At 45.1% G+C, this 22998-nt stretch overlaps 1 protein-coding gene across 2 annotated transcripts in view; it reads left to right on the top strand.

Annotated features, from left to right (window-relative positions):
• The window catches only part of ERBB4 (erb-b2 receptor tyrosine kinase 4), a 552024-nt gene that overhangs the window by 207039 nt on the left and 321987 nt on the right, over positions 1-22998 (top strand). For both annotated transcript variants that reach the window (XM_062506761.1, XM_062506760.1), the window contains exon 2: positions 11081-11232. In XM_062506761.1, the coding sequence (XP_062362745.1) occupies positions 11081-11232 (152 nt within the window). The remainder of the gene's footprint in view (positions 1-11080; positions 11233-22998) is intronic.

The raw sequence follows: 22998 nt of genomic DNA, 5'->3' as shown, positions 1-22998 counted from the left end.
GCTCCTGATGAACTGGTCCTGCTGTTGCTGAGTGGAGGATTCTAAACTAATGGTGCTTCTGCTCCCGGGATTTACCATTTGGAAGATGCTTTATTGCTATCTCATGACATTTTCCTGCACTTTAATGCTCATTTATATAACTGATTTCTTTGATTTATGGCAGGTTTTCTTCATGTATAACAATGTCATAAATTGCACAGCCCTCCTTTAAGTGGTTAAGAATGTGAGATATTCAGTAAACTATGGCATGGGGGAAAGAGTAGATGCCTTTTGAAGAGGCTTTTGATCCCAGTCCCAAATAAAATAACTGGTTCTCCAAAAACAAATCAGAAGCAAGCATCAAAATAAGTTGGTATAGTCTGTTGTTTTTTGTTTTTACTAGCCAGGTGCTTGTGGGTTTTTAAAGTGCAAAATATAAGTTATTCACGTAGATAAAAGAATGCATGAGGCCAAACCCACAGAGTGGTGATGTTTGTGCGGTGATCCCTGGAGCTCTGTTATCCAGGGTCTGCAGAGGCTTTCAGAGAAGCAGCAAATTAATGTTGTTCTTTCAATAAACCTCTCTCTTTCTCTTCCCTTTCTGTCTTTAAACCTGCTATTTCAGATGTTGCTATTTTTCAAGACCCTCAAACAAGCTCATATTTCCAAGGAGTGTTCTGTGGCCATCAGGGATCCAAAGCCTATCAAAGCCAGTGGTCAGCCTGTGAAATAAAGACCTTGGGTTTTGATTGTGCTGGCATCTTGCTTTGCAGAGGAAAAGAAACAGCACATTTAAAAATTACTTTCTGAGTTCAGCTGTCAGAGAAGCTTTCTGTTGACCTTTACAAATTGATACCGTCACAATGAATGGACAGAAGTTTAAGGGCAGTCTCTGGGGTGGGGAGATGGGAATGAATCCAAATGTTTATAAAATATATATGAAGTGTGTTTTAAAAAGCCCAACTAAAAAGCCCAACTAAAAAGCCCAACAGAAATAATGTATTAACAGAGAGTATATTTGAACAAACTGTTCTATAAAGAATTTATAATACCTGACTCTAAGTATGGTTGGCTAGAACTTAGCTATTGAGGTGATTTCTGAAAGTATATAAAACTAAGAATAACAAATAAATATGCCCTAGGTGTGTGCAGTGCAGCAATAGCTTGGGTGAGGGAAGCAATTGGAGATGTTGAAGTTGTTTTGCAAGACTCAGGGATGCAGGGAAACTGTGTTTGAGGTGCAATATGGATCCCCCCATACTCCCTCCAGCCTTGGGAGATGAAACCATTCACAGAGGCTCAGGAGGAATTTTGTGGAGAGTGACAGGCCAGCCTGTGATTTCAACTGCTGCCTCGCTAATTTTTAGAGAATCTGTGAGACGCAAAGAGAAGCTCCTTGAACGCAAACACCTGGGAGTCCTCCCCTCCCAGGTGAAACAGGCAGGAGCTTCAGTGCTGCAGGAGCTTGCTCTGAATGTTCTGCTCCTGTACAGTGAGGTTATCAGCACACCAGGGAAGGGCTGTGCAGAAGAGCCTGCCTTCACACTGTCTGCGTGTTCTTATGCACAGCACAGAGTGGAAAAAAAAAAAAATGGTTTTTGCCAAGACTTTTTTTACTGAAAGTTTGTTTTTCCTGCCTATAAATTGCTATCTGAAAGCACCTGTTTTAATAAAACATATGGGGTTTATTACTTAGTGCAGCCATGGGCAATTAGGCAAATAGAACCTTTGGTGTAAGGAAGTCTTGTGTAAGAGAGCACATTAATTCTTTGACTTGATGACCATAACATATACGACCCCCACAGACTCCAGGACCTGGTCTCCCTTCCTAGCCCAGCCTATTTTGGCTCTAGACAAGGTGTGGCATCCACCTGAGGGTCCAGACACCCTCAGCAGAGCCCCTGCCTTCCCCTCATCTGCAGTACTTCCAAATCTCAGTAATCACCATTTCAGCTGTCTTATGTGAGCTGGATTCTCCTGCCTGCTTGACAAGGTTATCGTGTTGCTTGAGAACCTGTTATTTTCATTAATGGAAAATAAACTGCATTGAGTCTCAGCTTAGCAGTTCTGTGTGCATTGGCTAAAAGAGGGTATTTTTGTCATCACGTTCTCCTGCATTGCACAGTCACCTTGAAGCACTTGGGCAGAACAGCTCAGAAGTGTTGGGTCTGCTCTTGCCTGGTCATGGGGACACCCAAACCCTGTCTTGGCCATTTCAGGTGTGTCCCATGCAATACTGGTTTTCTTTTAGTCCCAAGTGTTTTTCCAGGGACTTTTAAGTCCTCCTGCAGTTTTGCCTTGTCATGTTGCCAGAAGTTGGGAAGGTTTTTCTCACCGAAGCATTCCTTCTCCTTAGGCGTTGAAATTTCACAGTTACCTTAATCATTTTATTAGGTGGTATTTGGGTTATGTGCTAATTACTAATGTAATGCAAGGAAGATTTCTGTGGGCGATCTTGGGGAAATACCTTTTACATGTCACAAGTGGCTTGTGCTTAAGCTGTAATGAGGCTCCTCTGCTGTGTGCTTTTAGTGGTGACTAATTGCCCGTGTTACAGCAGAGACATAAAAGCACCTGTCCCACCTACCCACTCCGAGCTGCATCTCTTACATAAATGATGCTGGTAAGGAGGATCTGAGGGCTTGTGAGCATCCTGCCAATGCATTTTCAATATTGTGCAGGCAGCAATCCCGTTGCCATCGCACTCCCACCGGGCTTCCCGGGCGGGAGCTGAATGAACGCGCTCCCCTGCGCGCACGCACGCTCCGTGTGTTTGCACAATGTTAATTAAAATGCATTTAAGTGGAGTGAGGGAGCGCTTGCAGTGTTTGGGGGCCCTCTGGGGAATGCAGAAGCAGGGAGGGAGGGGGGCAGGCAGGCCTGTGGCTGTCGGGAGCTGTGCGAGTCCCAGCAGGAGCTGCCAGGGAGCGCGGCCGCCACCGCGGCACCAGGGCAGAGCTCTGTGCCAGCTGAGCACCCCTGGGGAACCCTGCCAGGGGGGAAAGAGCCCTTTGTGTCCCAGCAAAGCAGCCTGGCTCGGGAGATGGGAAATGGTTTTGGTCCAAGCTCACGGCAGATGTTGCTGCATCCTTTGCCAAAGTGAAGGCGAGGAAGAGCAGAGCAAGTGTCGGTTCCCCTGTGCTCCCCCAGCTTCCACCTGTGGATGTGCTCCCCTGGTGCTTGTGGGTTTGTGCTGCATCATCTTCCCTCCACTCCTTCCCTTGGCATTGAAAAATCAATCCAAATCCTTCTCGCTGCTGGGACCTGTAGAGATTCCCACTGGCTTGCCCTGGTAGGGAGCCAGGGTGCACCGTGAGGCAGTGGTAGAGGGAAACGGGCTGGCACTGCTGCTGCACTGGAGCAGGACTTCACTGGAGAAGGCTGAGGGCTGGAAAGCAGCCAGGGCAATATTTGGGCACTCTTAGGCCTTCAGCTTGCCACTTGGAAGAACACGTGGCCTTGCATTACGGTCATTTATCTGCAGGTTTATTAGAAGGCATTGGTGATGTTCTGGATTTTTGTGCAACAGGGGACAGTTTTAGTCCATGACATTAAGAGTTAATCAAACACCTAATCTTGGGTGCTGCACTCAAGTGCTTGACTAGTGCAGGAAGAGTTGGTCTGTAATGTTCTTTAGCAGCAACAGGGAGGGTGGTTCCTCTGCATGGTGGTTCAGACCATCATGGTCCCTTGCATGGACTGATTGCACTCTGGAGTTGATTTCCCTGGGGGAGAAGCTGGAAAAGGGATGCTGGTGATATTTCTTTTGTACTGGGAGGCCCAGTAAGGAGCCCAGAATGGAAACCTGGTAAAAGGAGAGGGTCCTGTTGGTGCTAAGAAGCTGGAGGGTAGAGGAGACCAACGTTGTATCTCGGAGCTACTTGAAAATTATTTTGTTGTCTCAAAATGCCACCTGAACTGAGCTAAGCCAGGTGCTGGGAGAAGAAACCACTCAAATCTTCCTTAGATAATGTCTGCTAATTGTTTGTTTGGGTTATGTACTTCATTGGGAAGTAGCTTGCAAATGCTGAAGGTATTTCAATAAACAAAGTTATTTTTTGCATCTGGTATGAAAATCCCACAATTTTCCTAAGCTACCCCACCACATAAGTAGCTGTAAAAAAGAATATTTTAATTTTAATGTTTTCCTATCACAACATGCATGCTGGTAATTTGCCTATTTGACCACTGGAGCCACAGGCATCTCCTCAAAACCATCCTGATGGGGGTGGTGGTGCCACGTGTCACCCTCATGTCACCTCCATCCCTCAGCTTCCCCACCAGCTTGGAGGCTTATCTACTGCCTCCTTGTCAGAGTGAGTGCTTCCAGATTCACAGCAAGACCTCAAGGAGAGACAGATGATAGAGCAGATGGTAGATGACTAATTTGGCAAAGTTAGATGAGTGGAAATTGTTTGCTTTAATTGCTTGTCAAGTCCAGTACCTACATTATAGTTAAGAAGCCACTATTTACCCTCAAACAGAACAAAATGAGGAAAGGAGGGGTGTGGGGGTGTGTGTGTTTGTTTGTGAAGAGTAGGGAGAAAAAGTGCAGAAATACACAGAGAAAAAAAAATTGGTACCAAGGCTTGAGGCAGAAGAACCATTGGTAAAACTTCCTGTATTAATTTCTGCCTTTTTTAGTTATAGCTGTGTGATGTATGTCCTGCACAACATTATTCCTATTTTTTTCCTTTCCAGCTGCTGTGCCATAATATAGATGTGACATAACTAAAAGAGAAACAATGCTGGAAATACTGGCATAAAACAAGCTGGTGATGATGGCTTGACATGGTCAGTACAAGTGAATATCCTCAAAATCTCGCTGTATGAATCTGGAAAACATTTTGATGGTGCTTTTTGGTTGGTATGAGCAGGAAGGCACATCAGTAAAATATTCTGTGCACCATCCACCAAAGGGATTTTGGAGAGTTTGGCACAAGGAGAGGATTCCATCAGCTCAGGAAAGTATTATCACACACAGCTAATCCTTCTTGATGGAGTCACAATCACTGTCAGTCTCTGCTGTGCCCAGCTGTTTCTGTTCATAAAATTGGGAATGAGCTTCCATTTGTAGGTGGCATATGATCAGCCTCTCTTGGAGGTGGCACCAGGCTAACACACATCCTTGCAACTTTTCTGGAAGTGCTGGAAAGCTTTTACAAATGCATGTTTGAAATGATATTTGAGATTTTAGTGACCAAATTTCAGGAAATTAATGCTTTTGCTCCCAACCCAGGGACCACTTCCCCATGCTGTGGAGAAGAAATGCTGTGGGGGAAGTGCTTGTACTGCCTACAGGGTGTCACCTCATCCTGGTGACACCTTGATGGGCTGAGCAGCAGCTGGGTGGCCATGCTGAGCTCCTCCTGTGGCCATGCTGAGCTCCTCCTGTGGCCATGTGGCTATCCAGGGGTCCATGGCAGTTGGGTTGATTGCATGCAACTGGATTCAAATGGGATGATAATTTCCTAGTGTAGAGCAGACCTCGCGGAAGGAAAAACGCTTGTGCCCAGCTGAGCTTTTAATTAGGAGTACAGAGAAAATTAGGCTCTCCTTCATTACAGTCTACCACCTAGGGAAAGCAAGCCTCCAGTTCTAAAGCACTCTTCCCAAACCAGTGGGTTTACAGGAAAGTGGCTGGTGACCTCCAGGAGGGTTTTGCCTTCTCAAGGGAAACATCTGCAAGACTCTTAAGTGCAGACAGCCCTGGCTTCATTAGGACGTGCCTAATTGCAAGAAATTTCAGGGCTTTTGCAGCTCATTCAAGGAGAACTGTAAAATAATAATGAAAGGATTAAAAGTGTGTTTCCCCTTCCTGTGTGCCTATGTGACAGGGGGCCCAGGCTGTTGCTGAGAGCATGGAGCAGAAAGAAGTGAATGGGGATTGCTGCAGCATCTCTGGTAATTAGCTGTTCCTCAAGGGGATCGAGTATTCCCCCCATCTGGGGGTCTTAAAAATATTGCCACGAGTGTTTGCAATTATTAATAAACAGTTCTGTTCGCTGCCTTTCAAGAATCCCTGATAATGGTGCTGTCTAAAAATGCAGCTAATTGAGTAAATAAGTGGGAAGTACAGAAGGAGGAGAGGATGGCTGTTGTTGGGCTCATCTTTTCTGGGGTGAAGGAACTGTCCTTTTTATAAAGACCTTCCTCAAACCAGTTAAGTCCAAGAATTTAAGCCTCCCTTTGTGTTTTTGGCCCCCCTGACAAACTGATTGCCAAAGGGAGGTTGTGCTGCCTTGAGGCAGAGGCTGGTACAGGGCAAGTGCACTGCTCTCCTGCATCCTTGCCAAAGAGATAATAATAAATGTTTTATGATTCAGAGGAAAATATATTCAGATGCTTGAGATAACTCCCTTGGAGTTAGCCACGAGGATGTCTCATCACTGCTTCTCTGAGTGTGCTTTGGGAGAGGAGTGAGACACCGTGATTTCAGGTGGGGGTGACCGTGGTGGAGATGATGGATTCCACTCTTTAGTACTCCAGATGCAGGCTGATCTGGAAAGAAGAAATGAGACAAGTTGATCTCCTTCCAAAAGTTGAGCTTGGAGGGTTATAAAATCCATTAGTATTAGAAGAAGCAAAGTTAGATGGAGGCAAGCGTGATTTCTTAATTTAATGTATAGATTTATCATCAACAGAGCAGAGCAAAATAATGTGCTAAAAAGCAGAATCTAATGGACTTTTAAATTTCTCCATTATTTGCCACCTTTAAGAGAGCGTTTGAATGATTTGGCTAGTTTATGAAAAAAATGTCAATGGAAAATTAATTTCCAAGTCATGTGCATGAATATTGATGAAAAACAGAGGTTAATTTCAATAGGGAGGATTATTACTGTTGTAATTGGGGCCATTAGGATCTGAAACTCTTGTCACTTTAGGTAGCTTATAATAAGTAAACAACTGGAAGTGAGGTGTGAATGTGTGAGCAATGCCTGAAATCCACTTCTGTGGTGACCAAGCAGTTCTCTGCTCCAGCACCCACCCAAAATCCCCCCATGGCTAGGGTGGAGGTGAGAAGTGGCCACTGGCTTGTTGCTGTCACTGCCAATTTGGGACTTCCCAGATGGGAAGAGGCATGTCCTTGAGCTTTGGGATAACCTTAGTGGTGGGTGACTCTGCACATGAGCACTCTGTGAGGTTTGAGGGCTTGGTGGCGGGTCAGTAAATCAGGTCAGACTGGGCCTGTCCCCACAAACATGGGCAAAATGTGGAAAAATCTGATTTTTCCTGAGTGTGCGTTGAAGGAGCACTAGAGGGTTTCCCCCATGGAGATGCTCAACAATGAGAGCAGCCTCACACTGGAGCCACGTGTAAAGCTGCTCCTCTTTGCCCTGTGTTAGAGACAGGGAATGAGTATTTGAGGTTCTGCTGCAGGAACTGTTAAAGCACACAATTTTGTTGCTGCTCATCCATTTCCGGGGCTGTATTAAACAACACATCTAACAAATACACAGCGAAGTGCTTTGAAGAAGGTTCATGAAATACAGATTATGGTGGCTTTGCATGGCGTGACAAGGAAATATTTTGTTGCGCTTGTGTTTATGCCTGTATACAGCTGGAACTTCCCTGCAAATACATATTATTTTGGCACTTAAAGAGCTGCTGCAGCACACAGATGCCTGTTGCTGTTCCAGGAGGGACTGGGAATCTCCTGTGACTCCTGCTCAGCTCCCACTTCACACACAGTTAGTTTAGTGCTTTTTAACTACCTTGGCAAATCAGACCCAGAACAATTATTTCTGCCCTGCAGCGGCTGGGAATTGCCTCATATGGCTCAAAATGGGGCATAAAGCTTGTTAAGTAGGAGCTCACAGCAGCTTTTTGGCCTGTGTCCCTCCCAGGTTTGGCTCCCTGGTGTCACTGGGCCAACAGGAGAACCTTTGTGATTGTCCATGGCAGCAGCATCTCTCCCTCATGGCAGGAATGCTTTTTTATCCTGTTAGTTGTTACTTACCTTGAGAAACCTGCCAAGAGCATATCTTATCTCTCTGTTTTGAAGGATTCTCTGCAAAGGAATGGCAGGAACTGTCCCAGTCCTTCCTCCTGCAAGTGAAGGACCTAGCCTGCTTTTCTTAAATACTGACATAGTTTCCTCTTTTGTATTTTGAATATGACATAATTATTAGGTGCATCAAAAGCATAAATGGCAAAGCTGAGACAGAGAGATTAATGGCTTATTGTAATAATGGATTATTAATGATCCATGATTATACCTGCATTTTCTTTGTGACTTCAGCTGCTTGTGCAGGTCAGAGCTCTCCTGCTCTGAGTTCTGTTTCTGCATCAACTTGCACTGCTGGTTGGGCACCAGTTAAAAAAAAAAAAAAAAAAAGTAGGATAATCACTTTTGGTATGTGACTTGATTTGAGGCAATCTGTGACCAATTTTTCATTGAAGGAAACTTCTCTTTTTAAGATGGACATTAAGTGCTTGGAATTGCTGTGAGATAATTTTAAAGGATCAGCATGATTTCTTCTAAATTAGCTTTAAAGATTTGTTTGTTGATTTTTTTTTAACCAAAAGAATTGATTACTAGCCATATCAAAAACATGAGAGTAGCTACTGCAGTGGTTTGGCTGTACAAAATTAATCTCAGTCAAATAAAACTCATAGCCCTGGTTCACATCTGGGCTGGCTTCACCCCTGCCAAATCCTTTTGCAAGAACAGGCTCCAGGTGTTTCTGCCTCTTCACAGCAAACAAATGGCTGTATTAGCTTTCAGGAAACATATAATGGGTGTGCAACATGGAATATCAGTGTTGCAGTATATAGCTTTATTAGCTGAGCTGCAGGAATTGTTTTCTGAGCTGTGTCGGTCCTTAGCACGGATTGCAAAACGGAATGGGAGGTATTTATTAGTCCTTGGGAGCCTTAGGACAGAATAACTCTTACCTGGCTGGAAATATGATCAGCCTCGTAATAGATACTGCTGTATTTAAGGAAGAAACACACAAACCCATTCTGCAATTGCTAAGCAAGAGTTTTTAGGTGTCCTGGCAGGCACAGGAATGTGTCTCCCTGGAGAGTAAGCACACAAGGGATTTTTTGAATAAAACTCTACACATGAGATAGGACAGGGTTTTATATTTCAAAAAGAAAGATGTGCCATCTCCCAGTTGCAGTGGTTAATCCTTCCAGTGTTCCCAGTCTACCAGAGCTTTGTGAGGTCCCGATATGACCATGTCTTTCCATCTTGGGCATCTCCCAAAATAGCTGTTGAAAATATTATGTATTGAAAATATTATATACCTGTTATTATTAGGTATTATTTACTCTAAGTGGTAAGTTTTTATCAAAAATTAAAAAATTGGAGCAGTCATGCTTTTAAGTTAAGCCTCAAAATGAGGTGGTAGCTTCTATTTTAAAACCTGAGCAAGCCAAGCAGTTTTAGTTTTCATTTCAACACAGTACAGTGAGCATCAGTCAAATATTTCAAATTTTTAACTGTAGTGAGAACTTTGAAATTTTACCAGTAATAGAAAGAAAAAATACTCCAGCATTTCCTATGGTGGGTAGACCCAATGCCTATTTGAAGCATCAGCCCTTTCAGTGGCTGTTCAGCTTTGGTCTGTACTCTTAAGCCCCTGGAAGCACAACCCAAAAATTATCTGATCAACCCTATACCCTGTGAATGGTTTGCAGTGAAACCAGCCCGTGTCCCATGGCAGTCACAGCTCGGCAGGAACAGACTTCTACTGCCATTTTTGGGGCAGCTTCCTTGGGAAAAAAACTTTGAGTAGGTCATGGGCTTCTGGCTGCCTCCTGAAGCCCTTTGCCAAGAGGCTGCCAGAAGCTTGAATTGCCCCAGCACAAGAGCAAATAGTTCTGCAGCAGAGAGACCACAGAGGAAATAAAGATTAGAATTGTTCCCATTTATATTGATTAAAAAATAAAAAGGGGGAGTATAGGAAATAAACAGTCAATAATTGTAGTACTCTGAAACCTATTACTTTTGGTATTTCTAAAAAGAACCTGCGTCATTCAAAAGAGTGTATTGTAGCCAATTTTACTGATTATGCCTCCAGTCATGGAGAGTTTTGTTTGTATTGATCTGATCCAGAAATGGGATTGGCTCCAGAAATGCCATTCTTGCCCTGTTCTACGTGATATAATGCCCATTTCAAAGGTTTAGATATACCCAGATTAATTTGCTCGCAGATGAGAACAACCCACAAGCTGTTGATTAAGAGGAAAAGTGCACTGAAACAGGCAAAGCAAAACCAGCCCAGCCCCACACTTGACCATTTAAGCATCATCAAGCAGGCTGAGCAATGTGTGAAAAGCTGATCATGTAAAATGCTGCTTCTGTATTTGTTTCTCTCTTCTTTTCTGTTGTCATTGCATGATGACAACAGGCTGATAACACTGAGCTGAGCTGGGATTCTGTGGTGGCTTTTAACTGGGCTTCAAAATGTAGGACAGAGGGGTGTAATATTAAAGGGTTTCTTTGGAAAATTGTATTAAGATGGTGTTTCCTGACATATCTTCACTGTGCATTCAGCCAAGGGACTTGTGGAGAGACAATGTGTTTTTTGCTGTTGTTTTTCTCCTATTTAATTGCATAAAGCTGGGAAGAGTTGGGGTCTTAATGAAAGTGACGGGGAAAACAATGTTGGGTGTAAGTCTTCTGCTCAGGTTGCTCTTGGCTTGTCCAAAATACTATTCAGAATAGTAAAAATGTTGAACGATCCAGGTCGGTTTGGATGCACGGATCTCTCCAGCCTTGTGTCCTTCAGTCTCTGCCCAGTGTCTGATTCTGTCATTGGTGGGACTGGTTTGATGAGACCTGGCTGAGACCCTTTGGGTGCTGGGGTCAACCTGCTCCGCCTTTTTCCTGCATTTCTGCCTTTTCAGCCTCTGTGCTTGGTGGTAAATACCAGCACTTCAGCCCATTTGGTGAGAGGTGTTTAAATTGCTGAGATGATCACAGGCTGTATTTCTACTTTGGTCTCTCCTTCAAGTGTGACTTGCATGAATCATTACAGATTTTTGTTGCAACTCCCTGTATCACTGTGTACAGACTGTATTTCCTTATGTGCTCCAGTGCCTCTCTTCCACAGTGGCCTGACTTTCTGTGCTGTGTTTTTTTTTGCAGTGTGTGCTGGCACCGAGAACAAGCTGAGCTCCCTGTCTGACCTGGAGCAGCAGTACCGTGCCCTGCGCAAGTACTATGAGAACTGTGAGGTAGTGATGGGCAACCTGGAGATCACCAGCATTGAGCACAACAGAGACCTCTCCTTCCTGAGGGTAAGCAGGCTGGGCTCTCCTTCCCTCTGCTTCTGTGTTTGGGGGAGCAGCGATGGGTGCTGGGCTGGAAAAGACCCAGGCATCTCTCCCAGCAGCTCCATTGTGATGGGAGAGGATGATAAAATACCAGGGGTGTGCAGAGAACAAGAGCAATGTCACTGCTGTGACAGGGGCTCTGAGTGGGAGTCATTTAGATTTATCCAGGATGTGGGGCAGAAAGCTGTGACACTGGAAGGTGGCACCTTGCAGGTCTCTCACTTTGTGGTGCCAGAAGGTACAGGGCAGGTTAGGTGGGGTTTAGGAAAGCCAGAGAATCATGCAGATAAACACTGGAGGACTGGAGAAGCTAATGCTAATAAAATGCTAGATGTGGACTGATTAATGGACTAAGCAAGGGAATGTTTGTGGAGCGTTGAAGAGAAAAAAAAATGATTGCTGAATGAAATCTTCTTTGCTTATGGCACTGGAGCTATGAGCCTAACAATCTCCAGCATCCAGGGGAAGTCTGTGATAGATGAAGGTTCTACTGCTTTGGGGGAGCCTGAGTTGTGCATTCCCTCAGTCCTCTTTACATCAGATTTTGGATTTGTGAAGGAACATTTCAGTGTGGCTTGCAGATAACCTGTTGCCATGCTGGCAACCACAAGACAGAAATGTGAACATCCAGTTCAAAGAAAATAAGCCCATCTTTATTTGGCATTTCACATTCTTTACGTTTAAAAAAATATCCCACTAGAGGAGTGGTCCAGGTGGGTATCTGAGGATGCTGCAGATGATGTGGCTGGAATATGGAGAAGGCAGCCTGTGCCAGCCTGGTGGCAGTCTGTGCTGTGATTGTACTGTCCATGACACAGATAAGGGTTTACACTGCTCATATTGCTCTCCTGTACCTGTCAGGAGTGCTGATGTCGTGTTCCAGGATGCGTGTCTGTGTGTAAGGGGCACGTTCACGGGGCAGGAGCGGTGGAGTTTAAATCTGGCAGCAGGAAGAGGTGGTGGGAGGCAGCCCCAGCTGCTTGGGTTGCACTCACTCCTTCCGTTTGCTGGCTCTTGGTGAGCTGAGGGCTCAGTTTCAGTCTCTGGAGCTGGGAACTTCCCACCACAGTTTCTAGCAAAGGCAAAGCCAAGCAGTGTGTTTAGCTTTGCTTCACGTCAAATTTGTTGGGGATTTCACAGCCTTGCCACTCCATACATTGGCATATATTTACTCAAAGTGTACACCAGGCTGCTGAAAGATCTGTGAGCAAAATTCAGCTACCAGACAGGTCTGAAGTCAAGTTTGGGGTGCTAATTGCACTCAGACTAACAGATTGCCTGTTAATTTGAGTGACGAATGCCTCGGAAGTAAATGCTATCCATACATTTCACAGTTGTGACAGGTGGGGAAAACACATATGCTTTTGCTCTGAAATAGATACAGCCTTGGTGCAGCTGGACCACCAGACAGGTGGCAGATCCTCCTCCTGTGAGGGCAGCATCCCTGCTCTGGCTGGGGCATCTCTGCACTTTTCAGATGCTTCCTGAAACCCGTGCCTGGGCCATGGTGCGTGGCTTGAATTCATCACAGACACTCCTTACACTTCTGCTTCCCTTTGTCCTTATGCTGCCCGCTGGGAGGCAGGGAGAGCAAATTACTTGGAAATTAGGAATTAGCGTTCCTCGCAGAGGGCTGCCATAAGCAGCATAAAATATTGATGGGAAGAAGGCAGTAAAATCATCAAATGAGAGCAAGAGGGAAAGGCCCTGTTCAGTAAATGAAGGTGGTTTGGTCACCTGTACTTTTTTGGTGACAGCTACTACTGGTTTTTTTATTAGTTTTATTACTTCTCTTACCTGCATCTGCTCCCTCACAGATGTCTCAGCAAAAAAGCAGAACTTGAAACAAAACTCAGCAAACTGGAAGGCCTAGTTAGTATGATAAATTGTAGTCATTAAAGTAGAAAACCAAATAGAAGAGAACATGTTCTTGGTGAGGCAAATAAATAAATAAATGTTGGCACATTTACGCCGATAATTCGACATTCATTAGTCAGGCAGTATTACTCCTTTTATCATATTAAAAATTGTTTTAACGGCCAAATGAAGGTGGCAGATGGGACATAACTAAGAGAAAAGCTGTTTGTCTCTCTCAGACTCAAATACGGTGAACTCTCTGTGTAACATCACACTCCTTCAGCCTACCCCAGTGGTTTGGTCTCTGCTGCAGTAATTGCCCTCTTCCTCCACCAAAAATGAGGTTATCTGTGTCCCCAGATGACAACAACCATGGCTCTGTGTGCCCACCTGCCCTCTCTGTAGTGCTCAGCTTAGCTGGGCAGCTTCTTGCTCCAGGACAGAGGGAAAGCTGTAGGCATGCTGAATCTTTTCATCATGCAGTAGTAAACAAATAGCATAAATGAATTGAAGTGAAAAAAACCCATAATTTTATTTACCCTGCAGAGGAACATTAAAAGATCAGCATCCTATCTCTCATATTTATTTAGACATTTATTCCCTAAGTAGATTTGCTTTATGTCTATGAGTTAGCTCTCTGGATATCTGCTGATGAAGACTAAAAGGGGCTGTCTGTCACCTGAATAAAGTGCTCAGCCACTTAAACTTCCAGGCCTGCAGTTCACAAGGAGCTTGATTTCTGTAAGAAGGGATTGCATGTGCCAGTTGTTTCTTTTCCTGCTGTTCTTAGATATGAGCAGAGTGGGAGTACATATTGTCTGCGTTACTTTAATGTATTTATTTTGGTTCCTGGTTGTGTTGTAGTCTAGGTATTGCCTTCCTGAGACCAACTGCAATATGAGCTTGTGTTCTGCACGTGCTGCCCTCCAGCTCTGTTCCTCCTGCTGGGTGCTTCCCTATGCTGTGGCCACAATGGAGTGGTGGCAGAGGAAAGGAGTGCTTAGTAGCAGGAAAAATTGTGCCTAAGCTTGAATGTTGGGTAAGGAAAGATATTCCTGACATCTGTGGGCTGATAGCTGGCTTGTTTTGTCCTTCTTCTGAGGCTCAGCCTGCTCACAGAAGATGTACGAGGGGCTGTTCAGATTTTGAATCCCTACCTGTGCCAGCTTTGGCAGTGAAATGAGGTTGAGGTGAATGCAGCCCCTGGCTGCTGCAGTGCCCCCTCCCTGTCACAGCCAAGGCACAGCTGCTGCCAAGAGCAGGACTGAGCTGAGCAGGACAAATAATGGGGTGAAAAACAGTCCCTGGGAGCTGCCTTGTCCCTGTGGTGTGTCCAGGCTCATCCAGCAGTAACAGTGCCCCCATGTCCCACTGCTTCCCAACCCACCAGCATGCTCCTCCTAATTGCACAGGCCAGGCTTCTGCACCAGGATTTGCTCCATGAAACCAGATAAGCTGCTAGAGCTGGTGCGTGTCTTGAGCCTCGTCCAGGCGAGAGCTGAGATTTACTTCCCTGATTTGGACTTCAGAAAAAAAACCCTTGAGAAAAGCTCAGATTGTTCACTGGTTCATATTGCAAACAACTGTTAGAAGAACAGAAGGGGGAACCTATTTTAGTTTTGCTTGGCAGAGCTGACAGTTCCTATTGTGGGCTGTACTTAGTTCTTAATAACGTCTCCATATTCAATTTTCAAAATAAAATACACAATTAGCGTATCACATAACAATCTTCTGTAAGTACTTCTGTTAAACACATTTGGTAAATGAGAGTTATCTTTGACTAATCCCCTGGCTTTTAGCAATTCACAGTCAATGAATTGTTGTCTTGTGCCTGGATTTTATTTAACCAATTCGGATTATTTATTTTTAAAGACATGATCAAAGTTCTGTGCTGTTCCCTGCCATAACTCTCCCAAGTGATTATGAAACTCATTTTTAACCACAATCAACAGTCTTCAAAAATTATCTACCACTGCTTTATGGGTTCTCTTTTCATTTACCTCAGCAGGTTTTGTGTATCACCTCCAGCCACACTTGCAGGGCAGCTGTCTGACATTCAAGGGGGTGGATGTTCTCTGGTGAATATTACATTTATGAGATGTAGGGCCCCATCTCCCCTCCGTCAGCACGCATGGCCCCATGCTTGGTGAAAACCCCTGCCAGCCCCACCTCAGCCCGTTCCTTACAGACACATATAGACTCTGCGGCAGGTGGGATTTGGCCATTTGCACTTTATTTTCTTTGCTATTGTTCGTGTTTAGTCTTTGGAGGAAGTTTTGGTGAAACAGAGTTGGGTTGCCAGGCATGCTGCCTTGCCCCGTGGCATTCGGAGCTGCTGCTTGTTAAAGAAAAAACAGAAATGTGGGGTTTTGGAGCACTTTTTGGTCTTTTACAGCAAAACAGGGCTAAGCAGACCCTTTTGAAAGCTCTGGTGGCAGAGCTGAGAGGAGGTGTTTGCACAGAGAGAGTCTGCATCTGAGCAGAGGTGCTGGGGAGGGGTGTGCAGAGAGGGGAGGGCATCACTTGGCAGAGCAGCCTGAGGATGAGCGTGGCTCCTGAAGGCTCTGCATCCAGAAGGGTATCTGACTGAGGTTCCTGCTCAACAGAAAGGCTGTGCCTGCCAGGAGTTCCCAGAAGGACAGGCTGTGGGGGTGGCAGTGTCTCTGTGCAGGTGGATTTCCCCCACAAGTGCCAGGAAAGCATTGCAGCGTGGCCCTACCCCAGAACGGGGATTTTCAGGAGGGGTTTGCTGGGCAAGGCTGCCCTGTAGCATTTGCTGTGCAGTGAGTTGCATCACTTGCCAGTTTGTGCTTTGTCCTTGGCTGGCAAGAGGCAAAGTGGCCTCCAGGTAATTACAGACATGGAAATGGAGTACCTGCAGTTATATGTTTGTAATTGCCCTCCCGGGACCTTACCTGTTGGAAAACAAAACGTGAACAGCAGAGGTGTGATGGTCAGAGCTGTGCATGCCACACAAATCCAGGTGGAAAGAGGACACCTCCAGCTTGCTGTTGAACACAACTGCTGTGCTGGGTGGGTTACAGGAGACCAGTTGCATGCCAGACCATGCTTCTGGCGTGGACAAAATGTTTCACACGGGCTGTGATCAGCTGCCAGCTGTGCTGGGTGAATCTGAGCCGAGTTTAAAGTGAGCTGCATCCCAGCCTGGGAGGGTGGAGTGGGAGCAAAGGCTAATTGCAGAAGGTATATGTGATACAGCTCTGCTCCAGGAGAATGGCTTCTTCTGCCATTTCCCATTGCTTGTGTAGAAATAAAAATAATCACAGCAGTTTAAACTCTTCCCAGAATGGCTTTGGAGCCAGGAAAGGAATGCCACAGACTTGCATGTGTCTTCCAGGCCTGACCTTGGAAGCTGAAATGCTGCAGGCACAGTGAGTAGCTGAATGCCAGGCACTGTTGTGGTAACTGGTGTTCCCATAGCCCTCATCCCTTCATATTGACAGATACCACACTCCACACAGTCCCTAACACAGAGTCAACCAGCTCCATCCTGACCCCACCACTCCCAGACCCCCCAGCTGGCAGGAAAAAGACATGCAGCTCTTTCTGACCTAAATGTCTTCAGAAGTGTCACTTATTTTTGTGCTTCTGTTGCTTATCCCCCTTGTGTTATCCTGACAGATCACCTGCTTTCCTGTGCTGTCCCAGTCTCCATTACAGGTGTCTGTGATTCAGGTATGTCCCTGTAGCTCTGCAGGCTGGCCTTAGCAGCTCCTGTTCTTCTCTTGGGTGTTCAAAATCCCCTTTTCAGTGCTGCCTGTCATGGTTCCAACTCATTTTTTGTAGAGACAGGACATGGTGCTGCTCATTTTGTGCCAAAGCCTCTGGTCTAAGTCTCGGGCTGCTGCTGCTGCTGGATGCAACTTGGTAGCCCAGGGACCCTGCCCACACCTCCCTTTACTTCTCCCTAAAAGGTTGGGTCAATATGCAATTAACCCTCAAGCTGAGATTGCCAAACTGAAAACAAATACATGCTCATTAGCATGTATCATTTACCAATTATTTTTGTGGCTTGGTATGAAAGGTGCATTTGAAAATACCAGTTGTGTTTAGAAGGAGAGTTGGTGCTGTGGAAATGCAGAACTGGGATCTGTGCAAATGCAGAACTGGGATCTATGGAAGTGCAGAGCTGGGATGTGTGGAAATGCAGAGCTGGGATGTGTGGAAATGCAGAGCTGGGATGTGTGGAAATGCAGAGCTGGGATGTGTGGAAATGCAGAGCTGGGATGTGTGGAAGTGCAGAGCTGGGATGTGTGGAAGTGCAGAGCTGGGATGTGTGGAAATGCAGAGCTGGGATCTGTGGAAATGCAGAGCTGGGATGTGTGGAAATGCAGAGCTGGGATGTGTGGAAATGCAGAGCTGGGATGTGTGGAAATGCAGAGCTGGGATGTGTGGAAATGCAGAGCTGGGATGTGTGGAAGTGCAGAGCTGAGATCTGTGGAAGTGCAGAGCTGGGATGTGTGGAAGTGCAGAGCTGGGATCTGTGGAAGTGCAGAGCTGGGATGTGTGGAAATGCAGAGCTGGGATGTGTGGAAATGCAGAGCTGGGATGTGTGGAAATGCACTGGGCTGCTCCTCACATCCCACCTGCTGCCTGGCTGCCCTTGTGAGTGCTGCCAAAGCCACTGGGGCAGCAGCAGCTGCCACATCCCCACGTCCCCAGGGTTGCCTTGCAGTACAGAACTCACGTCATCCTTCTCCTGGAGTGCTGAGCAGGTGGGATCAGTCTGCTGTTTGCTGTGCATCCTCCATGAAGGGGGAGTTCAGAGGCTCTTGGGGGGATTGGGGATGGATCCCACCATGGGGCTTGTTTTGTCCCTTCTCTGGGTTGGCAGTGACCAGGAACTTCCCCAGCTCTCCCACAGCCTTTCTTTCCCTGTGTCTCCTTGGAGAACAGGGAGCATCCTTCAGCTGCATCATGTGTAGAGAGGAAAGGTCAAGATTTGAAGCCCAGGTTGATTAAGGAGTCTCTTTATATTGTCTTTCAGCATTTCCCATTCAGCTGCTATTGTATAGCATCCCCAGCTGCCTGGGAAGCCTGTCTGATTTATGTGCAAGGCAGTGGAAGCCACTCTAGATCAGGAGGGAGATCAAAGAAACCTGGCTTAAATTATTCAGAGTACCCCAGACCCACACACATGCTCGAGATCAGCAATACCCTTTTCACTCACTATCCCCTTTTCCCTTTTTGTGGTTGCAGTTCTGCTAAAGTCACATGTAGAGGATGAAAATACGGACCAGGATTCAAATATTTAACATGAACAAAAATAACTGGATATGTAGTTCTGTCTCGGCTCATTACTTTTTTTTTAAATTAAATACAGACTATAAATTTATTTCTTTTCCAATTGTTTAGTGCCTGATCAGTCTTCCTTCTGTCCATCCCTGAAGGGGTCTGATACCTGGGTGTCTGCAAAATACATGAGACTAAGCCACAGAAACTGCTGGGATGAGTACTATAAAAATGTTGGTAGTGGAGAGGAGGACATTATTAAAAATAAAACAGTGCAAACCTTCTTAATTAGGTGTTGTTTCTCTTGGAAGCTGATCTTCTCTCAAGGCTAGTGAAAGCAATTATGCCCTCTCTCAACCACCTTATGTTGTTAATGATCTTACTCTTCAAACCTAAACCTCTCCCCTACAAACAGGATTGGAAATGCTGGCTTTACTGAAGGTTAAGAAAAACAAACAGCAGAGTGAAGTTAAACCAGTCAATGGGAAAAAAAAAAAACAAACAAACCTGTAACAACTGTGGTTGCAAACTTCTAAATTATAAATGGATTTGTTAGGTTGTAAAGCAAATGAGCAGTTTTCTTTCAAACATAGAAAGAAAGGTTATGTGGTATAAATGGTGAATGTAATGAGATTTAAAGTCTTAACCCCAGCTAGAAGATGGTAAAAACTCCGTAACCATTTCACTCTGTGCACTGACAAGCTTTGCTTAGATGCCATTAAGTCTTGTTTATTCTCTTCTTTGCCCACCCACCTTCTCAAATCCTTCACTGGAACAGAGATGGAAGTTGGGAGCACAGCTGAGGTGTGGAGAGGGATATAGCTACTTCTGTAATTGAGGGTTAGCTGCCTGTGCCAAGTGGAAGTGTGTTATGCTTTTCTTTGAGTAACATTTTTCTGTTTTCCTGAGAATTTAGGCAATATGTTGCCAATTTTTCCTCTAACCCTCCCCTGCCTCCAGTCCCATTTTACTATGGAATAAAATGAAATTAGACAAGCCAACTGTGAGAGATCTGAATAATCTCACATTGTAATACACTGACTTAGAGTCCTGGATCAATGGGCTTGAATTACTGTTAAAATCCATAAGAAAAGAAAAGCAAAAGTCTTTTGCTGTAAGCTGTGTCAAGGGGTGGAGGAGCAGAGGGACAGATTGAGGCTTAGCCAACAGTTTTTGTGCTAAACTGGATCAATTTTAAAGGTTTCCTCTGTAGATGCCAGCCGCAGGGCTTTTATAGTTCAGAAATGTCAGCACAATTGTGCAGATTGCAGAATTCATCAGCACAAGAATTCAACACCCCAAACCTGGCCACTAATTACAAATTACAGCCCCACAGTCGTGCAGATCCTGCAGGGGTGCCCAGGATGGAGGGGGCAGAGGGAGATGTTGGCCTTGCTGAGCATCCTCCTCAAAAAGAGCATGTCAAGGGAGCATTGCCATGGGTGTGTGCTAGTGAAAGCTGCTTCATGGTGTGGGGCTGGTCTGAGGAGCTGGGGGACTGCAGCTAAGGGTGTGATAGAGGTTGTGTCTTTGTGGCACTGGGGGATTGTTGGGTTTGCCCAATCCAACAAGCAGCCAGCAGGAATATTAGCCACACATGAGCTGGTTTTGAGTGCTGAACCCAGGTACCACTGCTCCTCAGGAGGAGATGTGCCTGGGGTCATGTATCATCAGGGAAATGTGGAATAGGAAAGGTTTGGTTAGAAAGTCAAGGGTCTAGTCCTAGTTCAAGGCAGTTCTTGCACAGGGTAAGTCTCATCCACTGGTACTCAATGTTTGAAGTTAACTCAAAGGGTAATAGAGTCTGCACACTGTACTGAATGGCATGCAGTGTTTCTTTTCCCCCTTTGGTGGTCATTAGTCCTTCCAGAGAGAAAGAATGAAGTGCTTTGAGGTAACGTCTGAACATAATAAACCTGAAAATGTCAAAAGACCAGGCAGAAATATCACGCTGATTTTGACAAACCCACACTGTTTTGTGCAGGAAAAATAATACTGATAGCTTAATGTTGCTCGCTGGAGAGAGGCTATACCAAAAATACATTTTGTGAGAGAGTTTATGCTCATGCTTTAAGAAAACAACCTTAATGAGCACAACATGGAGCTGAAGCCCTCAAAGTAAATGGTATAAGAGAAATTCCTAGCCAAGCGGTCCAAGAGCTTGAGTGGTGGCCAGACCCTGATGTCACCACTTACTCTGATTTCTTATGTTGTGGGATGTTCACTTATTTCTGATTCAGATGTTTTGGGATTGACTCAGATCCTGAAGTGCCAGCAAAATACTGTACAATATTACAAATTGGTGTCTAATTCAGGATAACGATGGTGATGGTGGAAGTGTCTGTACATTGCTGCCTCCAGACAGGGGAGCTTGAAATGTGCAGCAGGGTTGGCTTAAATTCTGTAAACCAAAACCAGCCCCCTGGTGTAATACATACTCCAGGAATAATAATGACAGCTCACCCTTAAAACTGTAATGCAGAGTGAAGGCCTAAGAAAGTAAAATCCATTCTGAGTATCATGGAAGCACAGAAGATGATTAAGGAAAAAGAAAAGGCAACTGCAAACCTGTGACCTCCCTGCATTTCTGTCTCATTCTTGTGATGTTCTCATGAGTATCATACCTTGCCTAGAACAGGGAAATGTATTAAAAGCAGCCCTTGCCTTGGTCCCTGTTGAAGGGCACTGAAGGAAGGGATGCAGTGAACTCCAGTTCCAAATAATTGTCAGCAATACACAAGCAGAGGGAAATCAGGTGAAAATCTTTGCAGGTATTTATGCTATGTTATAACCACCATAGAGAGTGGAGACAGCTGCTCAGCTTAAACCTACAACATTTTGCTGGTGCTGGTTGTAGTCCCAGCTCTCCCAAGTGGTGCTGAGCATCCTCCTTGCCTGCCTCCTCTGTTTTTGGTTATTGGCTCTTTTTTTTTGGTTCCCCCCCCCGAAAGTGCTGACATTAGGAATTATGGCCAGGTGAGGTCCATCAGTTTAGGAAGAGGGAGCTGACCCCCCTGTGGTGTCAATTATCTCTGGTACCTAGCAGCAGTGTGGCCAGAGGTCATGGCAGCAGTGCCCAGTAATGACAGCAGGGGCTGGAACACACTCCCTTGTCAGCTCATCCTTTCAGTGCCAAAGTAATAATTTGATCTCAGCAGAACAGCTGGTTTTAGACTACAGATTATCCACTATTTCATCTCCTCACGGAGCTGCAGAGCTGATTTGTTTCAGCTACAGATCAATTATGTCCCAAAACAACACTCAGTTCACTTGTATCATGTGAAATGAAGATAGAATGGGTTCAGGCATTAAGGATAGATCTTGTATTACAGACCCTCTATCCCTGCACATAAATACCCATCACCAGGGAGTGAGTATTCATTCACTCCTGGAGCCAGGTGTGCTCATTTCATTAGGAGGCAGTGAATTATTTCAGCAGAACAACACACATGTAAGAATAAACTGTGCTTAAAAGGGCATTTAGTTCTTGCACTTCCTGTAAGTGTCCCTGGTTGGGGGATACCCTAGTCACTCAAAGTGATCAAATGTATAGTCAAATACTTGTGCTTAGAGCCTGTTGGGAAGCACTGCATACTGTGTGCAAGGAGATCAGTCCTTGCAAAACAAGTGTTTTCACATGGTATTTCACTTGATGCTATTGGCCTTTTAAGCAATAGTTTCTCGGTGGAATTGAAAACTTGTGCTTCATTTGCAATGAAGACCCCTCACCTTGCAAATCAACATGGAGCATGCTCAGCCAGCACACGCCTGGACTGTGCTAAGAAACAGCAAAGTCCCAAAATTATGGCATAATGGCATAGCTAAAGGTATTTCTAGAAGGCAAGCCAGCATTTCCTTGGGCAGAGTAGGTCCAGCACATGTAAATCTATACCAACATGGATATGTTGGCATCTTTCACAGCAGTCCTTTCATCCCCTGCTTGGGGATCAATTCAGCTCGTGCTGGTGGCTAAGTAGAGCTGGCTGCAAGTATTCACCAAGCAAATGCTGGTAAAATGTTAAAATACTGCTTTCGCCTTGGCTTTGTGAGCCTGGTGTTTGTCCAAAAAAGTGTAGTATTTATTTAATGGAAGAGGTAATTAATTAGTGTTCCTTTCACCTGATGGATTGTAGGGATGCAAGTTATCATTGGAAAGTTCCCCAGTGTGATTCTGTGCCATTGGAGGGGAGTAAACCACCCACCCTATCTCTGTTTTCTGGTAAAAAAAAAAAAAAAAAGACTTTTCAGGTAGCATTTGGAAGTTTTCTGCCTCTCTCTAGGCAGAGTGGTGGGAGAAGGGAGCACTGTAAGCAGGTTTTTATACAGCCCCATGTTGGAAGGTATGGAGCAGCTGGCTCCCAAGAGACCTCACAACACTCAGTATTCCCAGGGCTGGTGTCCTCACCTTCATCCAACAAGATGAAATTGAAAATATCAGCGCTGAAAAGGAAGCATTTTGAATAAGGTAATCTGCACACATGTGCACAAGCACGTTGGAGCCAGCCAAGCTTGCAGCCAGGAGTTATAAAAATCCTATTTATTTAAATGGCTTTGAATAGGGTTCACCTACTCCCCGAGATTTCAGTTCAAAAAGAAATAATTTTGGTTGTGTTTCTGCAC

Source organism: Cinclus cinclus, chromosome 21 (genome assembly GCF_963662255.1).
Source record: "Cinclus cinclus chromosome 21, bCinCin1.1, whole genome shotgun sequence".
NCBI lineage: Eukaryota > Metazoa > Chordata > Aves > Passeriformes > Cinclidae > Cinclus > Cinclus cinclus.
The sequence above is the reverse complement of the archived record's forward strand: the minus strand, read 5'-3'. Positions and strand labels throughout refer to the sequence as shown.